A 19,516-nucleotide genomic window follows, 5' to 3' on the forward strand; every position below is an offset into this window, starting at 1 on the left:
AGCAAAAACACCAAACATTGAATGTTGAATGTTTTCGAGCGTGAGGATTTGATGCTCTTCTTTGTCATAAATTATACAGTATTAATATCTTATGGTTTGGGGCTGTTGGTCAGATAAAACAAGGCATGCGTAACGCTCTTTTCCGATGGCGTACATACAAAACAAGTAATCGATTAATCGAGGAGGTAGTCGGCAGACAAAACGCCAATTAAAAATAATCTTTCGTTGAAGCGCAATTGCAGTACAACAGCGCTTCCAAAGGAGTGGGAAATGAAAAATTCCGAGGGGATTATGAACGCATCATAATGGGAGGGTCTTGTGAGTATTGGTTTGGCCCTTTCCTCGACACTTTACTCTGACTACAGCTGCTTCGAGGAAGAGCCACAGCAGGAGGCCAACGCGAAGGACCGTGGTATCTGAGAGCACACCGTGGGAAAGGTAAGAGAACAAATTGTCCTTTCTGTTTACTCTAATTTCATTTTAGAGCACCTGCAGTTTTTTTTAAAGCTAGTGTGAGGCTTGAAGGAAAAGTAGTTAAAACGACCACCGCTGTCAGAAGACGCGTTAATGAGCCCAGACAGCAGCTCGGCGAGTTGAAACCTGTTACTTGTTGAGAAGTTTTCCAGCGGAATGGATGAAGTGCGGCGACGTTTGCTCGACAGAAACATGAAAGAAAAGTGTCTTAAACTGGGGACACTCGTGTTTGTCCCCAGTAACCGTATCCCGTCCTTTCATTTCAGCATTCCTACACAAACCCGGCCTTGTCGCTTCCTATAATATACTTCAGTACGTAATTTAATTAGATGGTGCTCGGCTGTGAAGGCAGGCAGAGTCCATCTTTGCTCGCTGTAAAAACTTTATCGCCTCTTCCACCTCGGAAACCAGTTTGACCAGTCATCAGGAGCTGGCGGTATCGGATGTTTTTCCCCAGCACGGGACTTTTTCGGGCAGCGAAAAAAATATCTCTTTTAAGCTACCTTCTAAGCTGACCTTTTTCACTTGGTTGTGCGGTCCAAAGCTGTCTTTGCTGCTCTGAATAACCGTTAAAACAGAAGTGTGTCGTGAGGAAATTCCTCTCTCCGAGTCACCACACCCTTGTTGTGCTGCTCGGCCACTGTAGCGCAGACCCGTATCTTCACACAGCCTTGTTCCCTCGTCTTGGCTTGTTCCCCATAACAAAACTATCGGTATCTGAACCAAAGCGACGCCCTGCAGAACTCTTTGTACCGCCGTTCCCATTATTGTTCCTACGCTGTCACTCGGACTGTTAAAGGGCAGACACACATGAGTTCTTTACATGTTCCCTTACATCTTCTCGAGCCTGCGTGTGCGCCTGCTTGAATCTAAAATGTTTGTGTTTATGAGACTACTACAGGAGAAGTATGATGTCATTGTAGCTGAACAGCTGACTGCTGACAAAGCTGTTTGCAGGTAGTGGTCAGGAGTGGAAGTTGCACACACACACACACACACACACACACTAGAAATCAGTGCCAATGCAGTGGAAGGAAGTTTTGTGGATTCACCACTCTAGACTACATTAATGTGAAAGCAGAAGTCATGGTGTCTGCTGTTTTCATCACAGTGTGGTTTTGACTGTACTGCATTGTACTGCAAGTGATGTAATCCAGATCCGCTCTGTGTGAAGTGGGCTCTATTCGTTCATAAAGGTAGTTGTAATATATATATATATATGTAATATGCTGCACGGTGGCTCGGTGGTTAGCAGCGTTGCCTCACGGCTAGAAGATCCCTGGTTCAATCCCACCTGGGCTCTTTCTGTTTTCACCGGGTTCTCCGGCTTCCTCCCACAGTCCAAAAACATGCTGAGGTTGATTGATGACTCTAAATTGTACATAGGTGTGAATGAGTGGTGTGCATGGTTGTCTGTCTCTATGTGTAGCCCTGTGGTAGGCTGGCGACCTGCCCAAGGTGTCCCCTGCCTTCGTCCGAGAGACGGCTGGGATAGGCTCCAGCCCCCCCGTGACCCTGCAAAGGATTTAGCGGTGTATAGATAATGGATGGATGGATTTTAATATGCTGAAAAGAAAAAATGTGGACGTATAACTAATGATGACCAGGCAGAACAAAACAGCACATAGAAGGGCTGCAACTACAACCCCAACTCCAGAAAAGTTGGGATGCTGTGTAGAAGATAAATAAAAACAGAACACAACGATTTGCAAATCGCTTTGACGTATATTTAATTACAGTACAATAAGAAGATGTTTGATATCCAAACTAATAAAGTTTACAGTTCTTTGTCAATATACAGTCATTCTGAATTCGATGCCTGCAACACGTTCCAAAAAAAGTTGAGACAGTGCGATTTGAGAGCTGATGACACTAATTGTTTAAGTTCTGAAAATGAAACTCTTTCCCATTCTTGCTTGATGTCAGTTGCTTAAGAGTCTGGGGTCTCTGTTGTATTTTGTGCTCTGTAATGCGCCACACATTTTCAATGGGAGACAGGTCTGGACGGTGAAATCGCTAAATTCCTTGTAAGGTGTGTTGAGAAACGTTCGTAAGCTATTGGACTATTTTCCCACGGGTTTTCACAAAGTGGTTAACCTCGCTCCACCCTCGCTTGTGAATGACTGAGCCTTTCCAGGATGCTCCTTTCGTACCCAATCATGATACTATCACCTGTTACCAATCAACCTGTTTACCTGTGGAATGATCCAAACAGGTGTTGTTTTTTTTTTTAGAATTTCCCAGTCTCTTGTTGCCCCTTTCCCATCTTGTTTGAAACTTGCATCAAGATCAGAATAAAGTAAATGAGCTAAATCATAAAATAAATTGTTGTTGTACTGTTTTCAATTTTAATATATGTCCAAAAGGATTAGCAAATTGTCTCATTCAGTTTTATTGATGTTTTACACAGCATCCCAACTTTTTTGGAATCTGGGTTGTAGTGATTGATGCTATTTTTGTTGTTGATTATTTTCTCAATTAATCGTTTGATCCATAAAATGTCAGAAAATGGTGAAAAATGCCCAGCACAGTTCCCCATAGCCCAGTGTCACGTCTTCATTTGTCTGACCAACAGTCAAGTATATTTGATTTATAATGATTTAAAACAGATAAAAGCAGCAAATCTTCACATTGTAGAAGCTGGAACCAGAGTGTGATTGGTGAAAAATGACTTAAGCAATGAATCACAGATTGATGTTCTGTCGATCGTCCAATTGTTTTAGCTCTAAATCATTGGACATTTCACTCATCTAGTGAAATAACATCGTTGTTTGTTTTATTGGGGAGGTGGAGACTTTTCTACACAAAAGAACAGTCTATACCTTACACATAGACAGCTGTTATTTCAGTTTGTCGGCTACATATTTAATCAACATTTAGGTAAATATTTGAGATCAGGCTTTTGGCAAATACTCAATAATAAAACGTAAAAAAAAAAAACTTGATCGTAGCATCCCTAAAAGTAACCTAAATATCTGAAATTTCAAATTAAAATATGACATGGTGTATCATATTGACAGAATTGACGTTATGACTTCCGTCTTCAGCATGTGAGCTCTTATTCTTTTCTTCTTGCCATATTGAGGTCATCTCAGAAGACAGCTGAATGGCTCAGTAGGTCAGTACGAAAGCCTTCATGGAAAACTAGTACGGATCAAAAACTCCATATACTGTATTCCAGGATTGCCAGAGGCCATTTCATCCTGGTGATGCTCCTCGTTTTGTTCCCCTCGACATGCTCTCTGCTACTGACCTACAATGTGTGTTTTACTTTTCATTTATTGTACGTGCCAGCTTGAGCTTCAGGGATGGCGAAGTATGCTTCTAGTAGATCTCCTGTACAAAGATTTAAGAAGTAGTGCAATAACAGAAGGGGATTGCTCAGACGGCAGTTTTTCCATCCGTTCAGCTCACACTCTTGCTATTGTTTAGCTATAGGTGCTTATCAGCCAAGGTGTTCAAGCACAATGCTCCACAGTATCCTGTCTTAGATTAGTCTGGACGACTTTCCGTCAACTGTGGTTTCCAAGTAGGCCACTGTCATACTGAAAGCTAATTTGACTGCAGTTTCTCTCACACAGAGTCCACAGGAAAATGCTGAGTTCAGGCTCTACGCTGTTTCTGTTTCCTAGTCCTCTGACGGTGACTGACAAACATGACTATATGGAAAAATCGTGGCTGTAGGCTGTGGGGTGTATCACGCGATACACCCCTCATGAGAAAAACCTCTGAGGACAACAGTTAATCTCTGGGAGAGTTTCCTGTTTGGATCTTGGTGCTTGCAGTTTCAGGAAGTCCCTAAAAAGACAATTTAGAAAGCTAAACATCTACTTCTGAGTTCCATGAGCAGCAGAGCCCTTAGGGATGGGTCCTGATGGTTGGTTTCTATTTCGGATCCAGATCCTGGTCGGCAAAACACACAGATTTATTAAGCTTAGACTCTAGCAAAGCTTTTATGGAAACTTGTAGCTCCTCATTTCTTCAAATCATTTCAACTTTTTAATCCGGGCCACTTAATAGGTCTGAATCAGGACCTTCAGTATATTATGCTGCTTATCTCTTTGCAGGCTGTACGTACAGGTTGTGAGCACTAGACTGCCACTAAAAACTGTTTGCGTATGTCAGCCTTTACTTACTGGCAAATCTTGAAAAGTGATTCAATGAGCTTTGAACGGGATTTGAAAAGATTTGATAAAATGCTATTGAACCCCACCCCTTAGCGTCCTAACACTCCACATAGCTGTATGGCACAGATGGACTGGACGGATGAGAGAAACCGTCGAGGTGTTGGGAGGTGGTGACTCCTTCCAGGCTGCATCCGTGTGTGTCAGCGTTGGCTTTCATTTGTGCTGTGTGAGTCGGAAAGGAGGAATGCTGCACCCTAAGGATACGGCACATTAGCTCCCTGATGGTGACATCACACTGCAACACAGGAAGAGAGGGAGAGAGAAAGTGAAGAGGCGAGGACAGAGTCAGAAAAAGAGCCTGGAGGAGGATGACTAGAGGAGCGGGAGCTAAAGGAGCAAGTAATGAGGGAGGAAGAAACGGGGTCCAGATGTGAACGTAGCTGCAGCCTGTGCAATCCACTCCATGACTAATTTATCCATTTTTCTTTATTTAATACTCACAGAATATTAATCAAAGACTTACTAACTACACTTGGGTATGTTTTCAAATTTCTCCATATCTGTTGCTTGTGCTACATGCTCATGTTCTAGTTCTGACCACCACGCCGCTCCTTCCTGCCTTTCCTCCATCCGTCCGACTTTCCAGTCTGTTTGTACCACGAGCGGAGGCTCAGGGGTGGATGAAAGGATAATTCTGTGTGATATTTCTCCCTTTCGTCCTCTGCTCTGAGCGGTGCTGTGTGCACTGTGATAAATTGGGCTGGGGGAGTCTCAATGGCGCTGTCCTATTTTGGGCTCCAGCTAGGTTCTCTGACTTTAGCCGCTTCCCTGGCCTGGATCCTGAGCAGCCACTTCTGGTCTCGAGTGTGATTCAACCATGAAAATTTGAGCATGGCTTCAACTTCTCTTCAAAAATTTCTCAAATCCAACCTCAGGCAAAAGGTTGTTATATTTTGTCAGAAGAGAATGAAAAGCTATTTTCTAGGCACACCCTCTAGGAACTGGAGGAAATATATCCTCTCCCAGTACCAATGAGAGTTTGATCCAGTATGTATGTATTTCATTTATACATTTAGATTTTTTTCCCCGACAATATACAGCTCCACAGTGCACACTTAGCCTTAAGTAGGTCTACATTAAATTACATTAAAATATAATAAAGCAATCTGAGTTGTTTGTCATCTAAATAGCTCCCCATTGAGAAACTACTGCCTCCATGGTAACTGGTTTCCGTTACAGGGAAAGTCCACAGATTTTGCACATTAAAGTCTACTTACGCGACTTGGGAAGCACCACTTCATATGTGGGAGGAAAAAAAGCTGGAATTTGATACGTTGCCTCAAGTGTCACTCAAGGCAGAGTTGGTTGGGGCTTCAGGCTACAAGTCTGAAAATGAAAGTAGTCTGGATGTGTGGAGTTGTGATCTTATTGTACACCCGAATCCATGCACCTGAGTCTCCAGTCGAGCTGTCTGCAGTTTGAGTGGAATTGTGGGTAATGTAGGCATCAGGTTTTGACAAGGCTGAAGAAGAGTGCAAGGAATAGAAAAGATGAAAGTCTGGTCCTGATGCATCAGTGTTGATAAACTGCTCAGTGTGATTCTGATAGTGTTTAGGCCAATCAGGGACCCCCAATTCTTGTGGGTGCAGAAGTATATGCTCTCGCCTTCACTTTCCGTGCTTTTCGAGTCTGAAGTATACCAAAGTATGATCAAGGCTTCATAAAAGTACAACTCTTAATCCTTGGAGTACTCTTGTAATGTTTTGTTCGGCTGCTACTAACGATTATTTTCATTATATAATATCAGGTAATTATTTTCTAGATTAATCATTTGATATTAAAAGAACAGCATTTTTTGGGGGACATTTCTGCTTTAGAAATCACTGTCACTGCTCGCAAAGCAATATTCTATTGGTTGATTAATAGTTATAGTATTTTCTAAAACACCTGTCATTGTAGGAAGGTTCAGACAGGATTTAGACAGCCCTCCGTGGCTTGACCAAAACACTGAAGCTGAAATGTGGCTGTTGCTGAATTTAATATAAGGCCTGAATTTGGATGTGTGTGAAGTCGCAACAATTATGCCTGCTTGTAATGTACCATATTAACAGAACAGCAACAACTTTTGAGCAACTGGGAACAGTAAGCTAAATGTGAGTATAAGCTTCAACATAAATAGGTTTACACACATGCTCTGTATTTTAATGGTAGAGTGGACTTCATGTATAATCCTGTCCTCAACATGTCAACCAGGAGACAGGGAGACACTGGTGGGGTTAGGGATGGGATGTCTTTAGAAGAAAAGGGTGAGGGGTGTTGAAAGTGGGTGAGACATTCCTTATAGCTTATGTCCTCCCACATTTTACACAGTCAGACAGAGTTGTGTGTGAGCGTTAAGTGACCCGTTATTAATCACCTGGTGGAATGCATTTGCTGCTTCGACCAATCAGTGTGTCAATAGCTGCTAACACGCAGTTAATATTTGTCTGTAACAGCTCAAACGTTTTGTTCATATGCCACCTGCAAGTGCGCAACTAGTTTACATTTGATAAGGGTGGGGGGCGTGGGGGATGGGGAGATTCATGGCAGAGCTGGTTGCGTCACTTTCCAAGCAAAAGAAAGTCAGGGTGAGGACACAACAAGTATTTATTTGTTTGTGGTCAGTCAGAGATGTTGTGTGTATTTCCCTTCGGTCGAGTAGGGGAAAAACCTGTAAGGAACTGAAACCTTGTACATCCATGTATGTATCCTGACCCTTTATTCTAACATAGCACAAAAGCACCACTTGATGTGACTGCAGTTTTGACTCTTCGCATTCAGGCAGTGTCTCACTGTTTCCTTTGCTTCTCTGTCAAACTGGATGGAGTAACACATGGACATCTCTGTGTAGATTTTTTCATTTGTCACAACAATCATGAGGTAAATGGTAGAAATATGCTGTTTATGTTGCAGAGTAGTCCTCCAGGAATGTGTGTTGGCATGTATTTAATTGGTCACATCACAGCGCCTTTCTGGAATGACGTCACTTTGCGTTCCAGCTAAAGTTGAGCCAAGTTAAACGCAGGGCACCCCGCTGCTTTGCCAGACTGGTCTCATGTAAGCAAATGCGTGGGCTGTATTTTTTTTCCACATAGGGCTTAAGTCGGCCTAAGGATGGCCTAAGCAAGGTGACGAGGACAATGTGGTTATTATGAGATGTAACAATTAGGTCAAGAAGCGATTTCCTTCCATGTTTTGTATCATAGGGCTGCCTGTGAATAGAGCAGTGTCTGTCATTGTTGGTGGTAGAAAGGTTGGACAGCTTCCCACACCAGAACAAAATGTCAACAGTCAGCAGCAGTTTAAAGGTGTGTTTCATCTGCAAAACGCTGCTCAAACAGAGGTAAAAGCAGATCTGATTGCCCTGCTTGCTGATGCACGTCATTAATTGAAACAGCTGGTCTCCACACATAGTTCAGTCTGTGCTGGTCCACTGTTTTAACAAAGCACAGCGGGGCATTTTTAAACAGCTGGCACACCCAAAAGAAACTAAGAGAAAAATTGGAAATGCATTGGGCCATTAAATAGTCAGCATGCTTAATGTCTTCATAATGTCATGAGTAAAACACATAAAACATGTAGATTAGCTGTGTCAATGTCACTTGGTTTCATGTTTTGAATTCTTCAGTGACTTCAGCATTTAGATAAGTCTAATATCTTGAGGGCATCTGATTAGATCAGACCAATACTTTATGCCCCCTCACGTTAAGCTCCTTTTGTCGAGTTGGATTTCATGTTTATCAGCTGGGAAATGTACCCAAGTTGTTATTGAGGTGAAAGCACAAATACCAATGAATTTACCTTGATGATGATTCAGATTGAGTTGGACTGATATGTGACATTTACTGAAATAATAGGGATGTTATGGCTTAAGTTGCTCTTAATCAAATGGTTCACTAAGTGCAGGGTTGGTGTAAATACCTCGAGTTTGCCGATCCGTGTGATTAAAATCTGGATGACACTTCAAGAGGAGAAGGTTTCTATCTTTGGATCTTTCTGTCTTCTATCTACCACTTCTAATGAACAAGCCTGGCTAATGTGTTTCTCCTGCAGGAGTGAGTCAAAACCTGCCTGGGAGAAATAAGCGTCTATGCTGCATGTGCCAGGAATGGGAACTTTGTCCTTTGCTACCACGCACAGGGAAAAACATTATGCAAGACAGGATCATTCATCCTAAGACACGTGTGAACACGAGGGCTCCTTGTGTGCATGTCTTCATGTGTGTGCGTGTGCAGGTACTGTATGTTTCTGCATGTGTGCAATGGCTCACCACTCTGGCTTCAGTGCATTTTTGGGTTTCCATTGTTCTTTGTAACATGGAGATTTATGCAGCTGGAATTGTCATGTGACTGGCTGGGTCTACACAGCTCTTGTCTAACCAGTTCACTGCTGTTTCTGTGAGCAATTTCATACCACACAGATAGCTATCCTTATTTAAATTATTTAGGAGCAGGACAGTTTTTTTTTTTCCACTTAAAATTGCTTTTCCCCGAACACTAACAGAGCCCTACTTACCACAACATAAAATCTAGGGCTCACTTAATTATTGATTATTGAATATAACACAAACTAGAGTGTCATGATAAAAAGCAAATTGCAAAACAATGAATAGCCACTGCAGCCACTGTAACATGTTAATCTTAGGTTTATTTCATTTGCTTTTAATGGGGTAAATGTAGCCTTTGTAATATAACTAATAACAAGTTTTAAGTTTAATTTGAAGATGTCGTTAAACATACTTGAAAACCATGGATGAAAAGTGTCCTATTGTTCTGATATCCATAATATTAACATAAAATTCGTACAACCTCCTCTTTGTAATGTGGTTGTGCTGGATTATAGTCGCAGTCTGTGTCTGCGTGTGTGAGGATTCATGGAGAGTAGACACTGTGTGGCTTGAGGAAAAATGAGAGGAAGATCTGGTTGTGTTGGACTCCTCCTTGTGCTAATAAAGCTCAGTTGAAGTGACCTGAGGAGAGAAACAAGAGGAGGCAGAAGTGGGAAATTGTTACTTCACGGGCACTCAATTGTGATCACATTTCATAATCCCTATAATCATTTATTTTTGTAACAATGGATTTGTGTGTGGGTGTGGGTGTGGGTGTGTGTGTGATTATAGATGTCCTTCAAAACATAATGTTGACTGAAATACTGTGTGGGACCACAAGATGTGGCCTATCTTATCTAACTACCCAAATAAGGCCAGTACATCCACATTTAGGCCGCAGCATGAAATTAAGCACTATGCTGGCTGTCAGGATGTGCTTGTTGAGGTGGATGAAGGGAATGTCTTGGCACTATTACTTCATATGCACTCAGTGATGACCACTCACTCATGTGTCATAATCACTATAATCATTTATTTTTCTAACAATGGATTTTTTTGTGATTATAGATGTGCTTCAAAACATAATGGTAACTGAAATAGTGTGTCGGGCCAGAGGGTGGAATGTGCATGAGACCTAGCTGACATGTCATGTGATGTCAAGTTACTGAGGAGTGTGGACGCCATTTCTTCTGGAAAATGATGTACGGTAGGAAGTGGTATAGGAAGTGAAGCTGGGGAGTGGTCTATACAGCATAAAAGTGTGTGCTTCCAGAAGTTTGCTTTAGTTGCTGCTGGGACCGGCTTGGTTTATTGTATGCTGTTTTGAATATGTGCAATAAATCTCCCACATCTGACTTCTGGTGATTATTGGTGGACTATTGAACAGTCTGGAATTAGATCTGAGCTCATCTGGCCCAGGCAAGGCACTTTCCTCCCACAGAGAAAATAGCAAAATGGGCGAATTCCAGTTGTCTTCCTTTTTCTGTCCTCTGTCACCACTGTATGTCTCACCAGGTGATCACTGAAAGGAAGCACAGAAAGGAAGTGAGGAAGGCAAACGAGTACCGAAATGACATCGGCTAAATCTACTAAAATATATGAAGCACCTGCAGATATTCACCAAACAAATCACCAGTCCTTTGGTTAACTGAGGACTTCCTGCAGATTTGTATAAGATAAGTTATGCTCTATTCGCTTCACTGGAAAGCTTTTACTGTGAGCCACCTGCAGGAAGTGTTACTAGGACATCTACTACTCACCTCTGTTTTTTCTTCGCCCTTAATGTCACTAAGTATGGGCTGAAGTCTGATAAGGCTATTGATTAATTGATGTTTGTCTTACTCTTTGTTTTATTTTGAATGACATGCATATTCTATTTTGGTCTGAGTTCAGTACTTAAATACTTGCAGTCGTGTTTTCGTTTCAGTTGTGTTGTTTTCCTAACGTGGTTTTAAAGTTTTTTTTTTTTTTTTAATATATCTCCACGTCTTCCTTGTCATCTTGATTAACTGAGTGCCCCTTTTGATTTATAAAATGGTTGTCAGTTGTGAAAAATATTTATCACAAGACTTGGGACCAAAGAAATCTTCTTCAGATGTCTTGTTTTGTCAGACAGGTTTATTTGTCTTACTTCCTTAAACATCTCTTAGCTATCTGCCTATCTCATCTGGCTGACTTCTCAAAGACTTGAAAACACAGCTCGTCAACATGTAAAATGTAAAATTTACCTTTGTTTAATGTGTTATTAGTATAGTTCTTTATTTTGATATTACATCAGAAATTTAGTAATTATTGTTATGACGATGTTACTATTGTTACACCATGTGTGAATATTATATTACCATATACTGCATCAGTGTTGAAGGGAGTTAGTTCGCGCCTCATTTGTAGGGTGATAGAACACACCTTACAAGCAGCTCTCATCTAGGAAAGAAGTCCTTGGAGTTCCTCTTCTTGTCCTTGTTCTGGCACAGGGTGCACACATTAATGTAAAGGGACGGGGCCATTATCCGCGCTAAACACCGTGTGCTCCCACTGTCACCGCCAGCGAGAGCTAGTGTCGTCAATAAGCTGCATTGTTTTGTCACAGCACAAGATTTGCAGGACTAGACCCGTTTTCTGAAGTGTTTTGGGTGTGTGTGTGTGTGTGTCTTCCCTCTGGCAGTGACAGTATGATGTATGGAGTAGCAGCAGCCTGCTATCACAGAGAACAGGTGGCTCTCTCCAGAGACAACCTGACAACACACACACTGGCCTGATTTAACACGTGGGAGGAAAAAGCGAGCTGAACAATTGTCTTTTTATCCTTGTGGTGAAAATGATAGCTGTTGTTACAGTTGGTGAAGGTGAAATGACTGAGGTTGATTTCATTCCTTAACATACATGAACACCTGGGTGTTCTTGGTTATTCCTAAGGCTCATTGTCTGGAGAAAATCTAATGCGTTGTGCAGGATTTCTCTTAAATAGCAGATTAATAGTTTTGGTCACTCATCATAAAGCAACAAGACCTTCTCCCAGCCCACCCACAGACCATTTCCAAGGAACCAACTGTTTATTCACAAAAGTGCAGCAAAACTCTGTTTACCATCCCATACCACAAAGATACTGCTAGTGATATCACAGCAAGTAGTTTATCTGTTGATCTGTGTTTTCTGGCGTCGCTTTTTGTTTAATTCCACACAAGTTGTTTTACTTAAAGGCTCCTTAAACCTGTAATAAATTACTTTTTGGCCACTTGACAGGAGTTAAGTTAATTAAGAAATAACAGTAATCCTTACACAGTGCGCTGTAATAACATATCAATATTAACACAGTAAATATTGTGGCCTCAAGAAAATATGGCATACACAAGTAAGCTATATGTAACATGAAAGTAGAGAAGCATGTGTCTGGATTAATGCTATAAAATTTCATTTTTGTCATTAATTTTTTTGTCTTGACTTAAGTAATAACATTTAGATTGCTGCTGGACCACCCTGTTAATACAGGTGTGTGCCTCCCTTTGTGTGCGCCGAGCAAGAGAGCAGTTTTTTGACCCCAGTGAAAACATGATTCTCAACATGATGTGAATTTTGGAAATTATTACATCTATCATTTTTTAATACATTTTGACTTTTGGACTTAACAGTGCTCTGGAGTTATTGGAAATTGCATCACATGTGTTGGTAACAGTTCTACGCAGCCTTCACTGGAATCTAATTCTACAAATACTGTAATACTAATAACATTCCTGTAGCCTACTCTTGATCGTAACAGTGCAGAAATACCAGCATTCGAATGAAGCTTTAAACTATTAGGTACAGCACTACTCTCTACTGTCCAGCCAGAGACTAGTAGGTCATATGTAAGAGAAACTTGGCTTTTGTCATATCAGTTTTGCATTATGGTTTTCTCTAAAGCACAAAGATGGATTGCTAATGAATTGTCCTGACTGGGTGAAATACAGCTTTCTGCTCTGCAGGCATTAACCGCAGAGTTGGGTGATAACTTTCTGTGACTTCATCACGATGAGCGACACCTCTCACATGCAAGTAATCATATGAGCCATTGTTGATAAAAAGCTAATGATTATAGTATACTGTTTCAAAGAATTTAGGTGTATGCCTCAGCTGTGGTCTGGACGCGGGGTGTGATGGCAGAGGTGTAAATGTTGGTTTTGGTCCAGATACTCTTAGATCAGTGAAAGCTCATGCTGCTGGCAGGCAGCCAGCACAGTGTCTCATCACCTACTGCCTTCTCTCCATTATTGTCAGCTTGTGGGAGATGGCTATTGATTCGTGCGTGTTTGTGAGCATGGCCATATCGTTTCAATCCCATATACACACCTTTCAGGGGATACAAGCACAGAGACTAGGAGAGAATTTGTGTGCAACACAGAAGGTGTCAAGAAAACCCAGCAAGGGTGTAGATTACGTTGCCACAGGGATGTCGCGGTGGCACATTAAGGATCTTTTCTGATGTGATTGTTTCAGAGGCCATGCATGTGCAGCAGTGTGCAGAGCACAGAGGCTGCACAATTCCCAGCACTGTGGCTCTCCTTCTGTTCCCTTTCTTCCCACTGCTGCTCCGTCCCGGACTCTGTTTTCCACCTCACACACAGGACGTAGCCCAGGAAAGGGAAGAGGGTGCGGTCCTAAAACAGGCTTTGGTCATCCCCCTTCCCCCCACTCATTCTCACTGTGGTTTCATTGTTTCACCCCTCTCCACCTACTGAAGAGACTTGTTTCTCACAGTTTACTGATTGTTTGGTCATTCTAATGCATCTCAGTCCTTAATATATAGACTAACCACAGTGCATTCTGTTTGCAGATGGCAGCCATCAGGAAGAAGTTGGTGATAGTTGGGGATGGAGCATGTGGAAAGACCTGTCTGCTCATCGTCTTCAGCAAGGACCAGTTCCCAGAGGTCTACGTCCCCACTGTGTTTGAGAACTACATTGCTGACATTGAAGTGGATGGCAAGCAGGTACTTTGTTTTAAATTTTACTTTTTATTCATTTTGCTTAGATGATTATGAATAATTAGCAGCAGTGGAAAGTAACTAAGTACCTTTACTCTATCACAGTACTTTGGAGTATACTTGTACTTACTTGAGTATATCCACTTATGCTACTTCCTGCTTCTCCTGGACCACTTGTAATTTTTCAGTGTGTAGGAGTTGATAGAAGTGCCCTCTAAACATCTCAAATGGTCTCATTATCATCAAATAAAGCAAAGGTTAGAGAAAAGTCCTAAAAATTAAAAGCAAACGTGTTACCTGGTTGTAATAGTAAGTTGTTAAAACTAGATGCACCTAAAACCACATCAGTAAAATGCTGCGTACACACTGTCCCATCCGTATGAACAGTCTAATAATGTCACATATAATAATATATCAGTCACTGGCAACATGTTACTGCAGAACCAGTACTTTTACTTTGATTCCTTTAGTAAATTCTGCTGATTATACCTCTGTACATCTACTGAAGTAGCATTTCCAATGCAGGACTTTTACTTGTTGTGAAGTACTTTGTACTTGTTGTTTCTTCTTTTACTAGAGTGAAGGATGTGAGTATGCCTTGTGAGTATGTATGATGATGATGATGATAATAAACAGCCCTCAGATGAGGCAGGTTTCGGTGACACACTGAAACTGCTGCTGTAGTGTCAAAGATGTGAACTTGTTGGCCCTGCTGGTTGAGAACCTCGTGCCATCAAGGCTGCTTGGGAGAAGTGCTTATTGCAAGCAAATCCTTTGGTCTTTTCATTGTTATAAAGCAGCAGACCTCCAGCCAACAACAGGAAATGGATCAGTGCCACCTTCCTGCTCAGTGTTGGAACCCCCCGTCACACATACATCATGACTGATGTCCCATTTCCTGTTCCTGTTTCCTTTACTGTATAATACAAAGTTGACTGTACTCCAGACCTCTCAAATGGGGTATACAGACTTAAAAAAGCCTACTTGGTGTAGTGAAATATTAGTTAAGAAGTCAGTGTCTCTCTGAACTGGCTCTGACTTATCATTCTTATATTTAGTTTTGGTTACAGCAAGGCTGAAAAGAGCAGCATGGTGGTAAAATAAATTATAGATGAGGCTCCTGAGAGACACCTAGTGGTAAGAGAATTGAAAAGCAACAGAAACGGACACAGGTTTGTCATGATGTGGTGCTGCAGGCGTTCCCAAACAGAAGATGTGGAACAGCTCAGCCCACTCTCTCCTATCGATGGAAAATGCCCTGTCTGTGCTAGACTATAAGTCAGAAGGCAGTGTGGCGCACCAGTCTTGCCAGTGTAAGTAGTTTGTCTGCCAACAGGCAAGACTTGGCAACACATGAGCGTGGAGAGACGTCAGAAAAGTCCAGATGAAGTGCTAACATACTGTGTAGTTGCTCTCTGGGGGACTGTTAGGACTGTTTTTACCCAGTTCTCAGCTGTATTGGGCACAGTTTTCCAGCTGTGTTGTAATGCGGTGAGTTTACCGCAGATTTAAATCATCAGGGTGCAGGATAAGCTACGAGACCAGTCATTTAGGAGACTTTTACAGTCAAAAGTTGCATGATGATGCATGATGACACTTCTAGGCTACGGTGTATAAGACATTCCAGTATGGAGCTTGGCATTGCATTGTGGCATGTGCTACAGCTCAAGCAAATGATCATTTGCTGGGCATCTGTTAAATCTAGGTCAGGTCAGGCACTCTGGGATTGCAAACAGTTTGATTAACAGCCTAAGTAAAGCCTGCAGGAGCCTTCTCCTTCTCTGGGGAGTTGCTTTTTCAGAAGATATCGGAGGAACTAATTGTCTGAAATTTTCCTTCCTCTTTCCAGTTATTCTTGTGCTGGTCTTGATGCCCACATTCTCTGTGTCTCTGTTCATTTTCACCCTCTTCACCTGGCTGTCATTGAAGTGGGAGTATCAGACCTTATTGTCCTAACGTGTGGCTTGTTTTGTTCTTTTTCTTCGTTTGTTTTAGGTGGAGTTAGCGTTGTGGGATACAGCGGGCCAGGAGGACTATGACCGACTGAGGCCTCTCTCCTACCCCGACACAGACGTTATCCTCATGTGCTTCTCCATAGATAGCCCTGACAGTTTAGGTAAGGCTGGATACAAACCTTCAGGCGATTGTTGTGTCCCTGTAAAGTCATTTTCCTGGAGTTAAAAAGCAAAAGAGTTTCAGTAACCCTGGATCATGTAAACCTGATGGAAATATTCATCAAAAAGAAGAATCTTTATGTTTTTGACCCCTTGTAGTGGCACCTCAGCAACTCAAGGCAACTTGTTATGTTCCTTCAGTTGCAACAGAATTTAATTTATTTTTCAGAAACTGAGAAGCTATACAAAGACACATGTATGGATTCAAACCAGAAAAAACTAAGAGACAAAGAAAATACAGCGCTTTCATGCAGCACTGACACTAAATAAAGGTGAATAATGGCGGGTAGGGAGGTCCCTCTGAGTATAGAGAACTATTTGCATTGGAAAAGCTCCAATCAATTCTTATTTTGAACACATACAGGCGGGTATTTTGGCTAATGCTCCATTAAATGTCCACATTTTCCACCACAAGGACAGCTCATCTGTCAGTGCAGTAAAATCATTACTGATCCTCTTTATGGGTTTTTCCTTCTGGTAATCTCTGTATTTTTCTTTGCAATTCCCTGTTTGCTGATTGTGTGCAGACTTCATACAATTAATGGTCCACTTTATTAAAACGTAATGCTTATTCAGGTGGCGTTCCTTCTTGCCTATTATTAAATTACTACAGTTAGCTGCTTTCCTGCTCTGGTTTAGAGTCAGTAAATAAAGTAATTCTACACAACACTCTCAGCTACAGCAATTTGAATCAGTCCTTGGGAAGTTGTCAGTTTAAACATGTATATTCAGTATAGTATCCAGGATCGACCTGCTGTAGATTGACTCTGACTTATGCATCCTAAAAAGCAATTTTAATACAGGTTAATTCAGACTGTAACTTAGCTGCTGTTGTCGTGTGGGGCTCGAAGTTTATGAGGGCCTTTGGAAGCGTACACAGAATATGTTGCATGTATTTCAGGCTAGGATCTGAGTGTTCCTGGCCCTCAAAGACCAAATCAAACAGTTTCTAGGGACTTCAGCCCTGGGGCTTTTTCCCACAGTGTTTCGATGTGGGCAATGCCACAGATGATATTCCTGCTCTCATCACAGCGTGGCTTCTCCTTCTAGGAGATTTGGCTAGCAGACTCGCCCATGTATCAGGGACGGGTCATTGACCTCTCAGTGTTTGCACAGTCACAGGGGAAAAGACGAGGCCTCTCCCAGCTGTCCTTGTAGGGAGAAACGTCTGGAATGTACTGTGCAGTGGCTTGAGTTGTATTTTTTGTTTTCCTTCTTGTAGAGAACATTCCTGAGAAATGGACGCCTGAAGTGAAACACTTCTGTCCCAACGTCCCGATCATTCTTGTGGGTAACAAGAAGGACCTTAGGAATGATGAACACACACGCAGGGAGCTGGCCAAGATGAAACAGGTGTGTGTTTCGGTGTATAATCTCCACATTTAAAATCTTAACCCACAGCATCATTTTAACCCTCTGTCTGGACATTAAACCTCCAGGAGCCAGTTAAGTCTGAGGAGGGCAGAGACATGTCCAATCGCATCAGTGCCTTTGGCTATCTGGAGTGCTCCGCCAAGACCAAGGACGGCGTGCGGGAGGTGTTTGAGATGGCCACCAGAGCAGCGCTGCAGGTCCGCAAGCGCAAGAAGAGGGGCGGCTGCCAGCTACTGTGAAGGGATGGAGTTTGTTGGCCAATCAGAACCTGAGGGAGGGCTCCCCCTTTAACTTTGAGAAACCTTAAATCAATGGCTTCCATGGACTATACTTACTTCACAGATGCAGATATGCCACAGAAGGATATGAAAGACTGACACACCTGTTTAAAAGCAAAACAAATCAGCCTTTTTTAAAAACTCTATTTCCTCTGCTACTCACACACTGTTTCTGTTTGTTTTCCTCCACCAGCCTGTTTGCGTGAAGGACCTGCCCCCTTCCTCCTATATGAATGTATGTTTGTATTTATATGTGCATATACTTTACAAGTACATCATGCGTCTGCCTCTGTGTTACAATTGTTTACAGAGAAAGGTCTTGTAGCTCACGTGCCCACTGCCTGTTCTGCTCTCATGGCTGGAAGTTGTAGCCAGTTTTAGTTTCACTTTAATTGATATGGACCCCCTGCTTCTCTGGAACCTGCACGTACCACTCATTCTCCTTCAGTCACAATCCATCTATTGTCATACCACTATTCATTTTACACCCTAATGTCCTATTTTACCAAGTGCTGAGCCAGCAGAGCTGTGTTTTGCCCAGCTTTCTCTTCTGACATAAAGGACTAAATTTAGAGCGTGTTCACACTGCATTAATCCACTGAAACCTACATAAACTGAAGCAGCAGCGGCTATTTGTGTGGGGAGGTTTTGGACTGCACCTTGCTCCGTCTCTCTTCCATGGCGACAGCTTAAACTGGCACCGGAGACAGTTCTCCATTGTCATGGACACAATGCGCTCAGTCATACTCACACTGGCTCTGACAGACTTGCCTCCACCAAGACGTCACCAACGCCTTCCCCAAACAAGCCTCCTGTCTGAACTCTGTACTATTGATTCAGATCCAGTATACAGTCGTTACGCATCACTGTGTACTGCATTTAGTGCACACTGCAATCTCCAGGTTGGATAATGGATGCTGTATACAGCCACAATGATAGTTAGACAGACTGTAGGCCCATTCTGTATTTAAAAGTTTTAATAAATCCAACTGACAATATGATTGACAGCTCAGACGTTATTGCTAATGTGCCATCTCCTCAGTTTGGCTCATCAAATCAGTAGCTCTCTTGACTATTTGAAATCAGATTGGAAAAATAAGGATGTCTGAGTGTCCAGTCAAAGGTTTTCTCTTGATTAGCCCTTAAAGATGATTGAAATGAGGCCAACTGATAGACACAGTGTGTATGTGTGGGAAACAATGGGGGGGACGTTGAAAACTGAAACTAAATTTCATTATTATCATAAAGGTGGTGTTCATTTGAACAAGAAACTGCAACAGAATTGGGATGAAAAGCCTGAGAGCCAACTTAGTCAGTGGCCCCAATCACAGTTTAACCTTCGGTAATTTTCTCCAGACGTTTTTTCTCATCACTGTGTGACAGAATCATCGAACCACCTCATCGCCTCAGTCAGTGTGTGCTTCTGTGTCAAGTGGAATACATATCACATATCAGGTCCTGTCATGAAAGTCCCTGCATTGATCTTACCACCATCATAAGCTACAACTGTGGTGGTCTCTTTTATCCAGAACATTCAGATCCATAGAGATCAGAATGTTGCGGACTTGGGCTATTTCCTGGACAGTGCCTCTATGTCTGTAATGTCAAAAACCATAAGTGGAGAGAAAATGTTGATTGTGATGACGCTTTCCAAACAGGAGTGGGATATGTTGAATGTCTGGATGAGACAAACATGTTAATAAAGTATTTTTGAAATACTACATAATATTAACTGGTTTGGTTTTGCTTGCATTTTAATTTGT

The 19,516-nt window shown here is 42.0% G+C and overlaps 1 protein-coding gene across 1 annotated transcript; it reads left to right on the forward strand.

The window, feature by feature from the left end:
• Positions 1-343: 343 nt before the first annotated feature.
• LOC121612364 (rho-related GTP-binding protein RhoA-D) lies at positions 344-19,474 on the forward strand. Its single transcript, XM_041945199.1, has 5 exons — positions 344-438; positions 13,778-13,933; positions 15,923-16,043; positions 17,324-17,454; positions 17,541-19,474. The coding sequence occupies exons 2-5, from the start codon at positions 13,778-13,780 to the stop codon at positions 17,712-17,714; spliced, it is 582 nt and encodes a 193-aa protein (XP_041801133.1). The 5' UTR covers positions 344-438; the 3' UTR covers positions 17,715-19,474.
• Positions 19,475-19,516: the final 42 nt, after the last annotated feature.

Source organism: Chelmon rostratus, chromosome 10 (genome assembly GCF_017976325.1).
Source record: "Chelmon rostratus isolate fCheRos1 chromosome 10, fCheRos1.pri, whole genome shotgun sequence".
Classification (NCBI taxonomy): domain Eukaryota; kingdom Metazoa; phylum Chordata; class Actinopteri; order Chaetodontiformes; family Chaetodontidae; genus Chelmon; species Chelmon rostratus.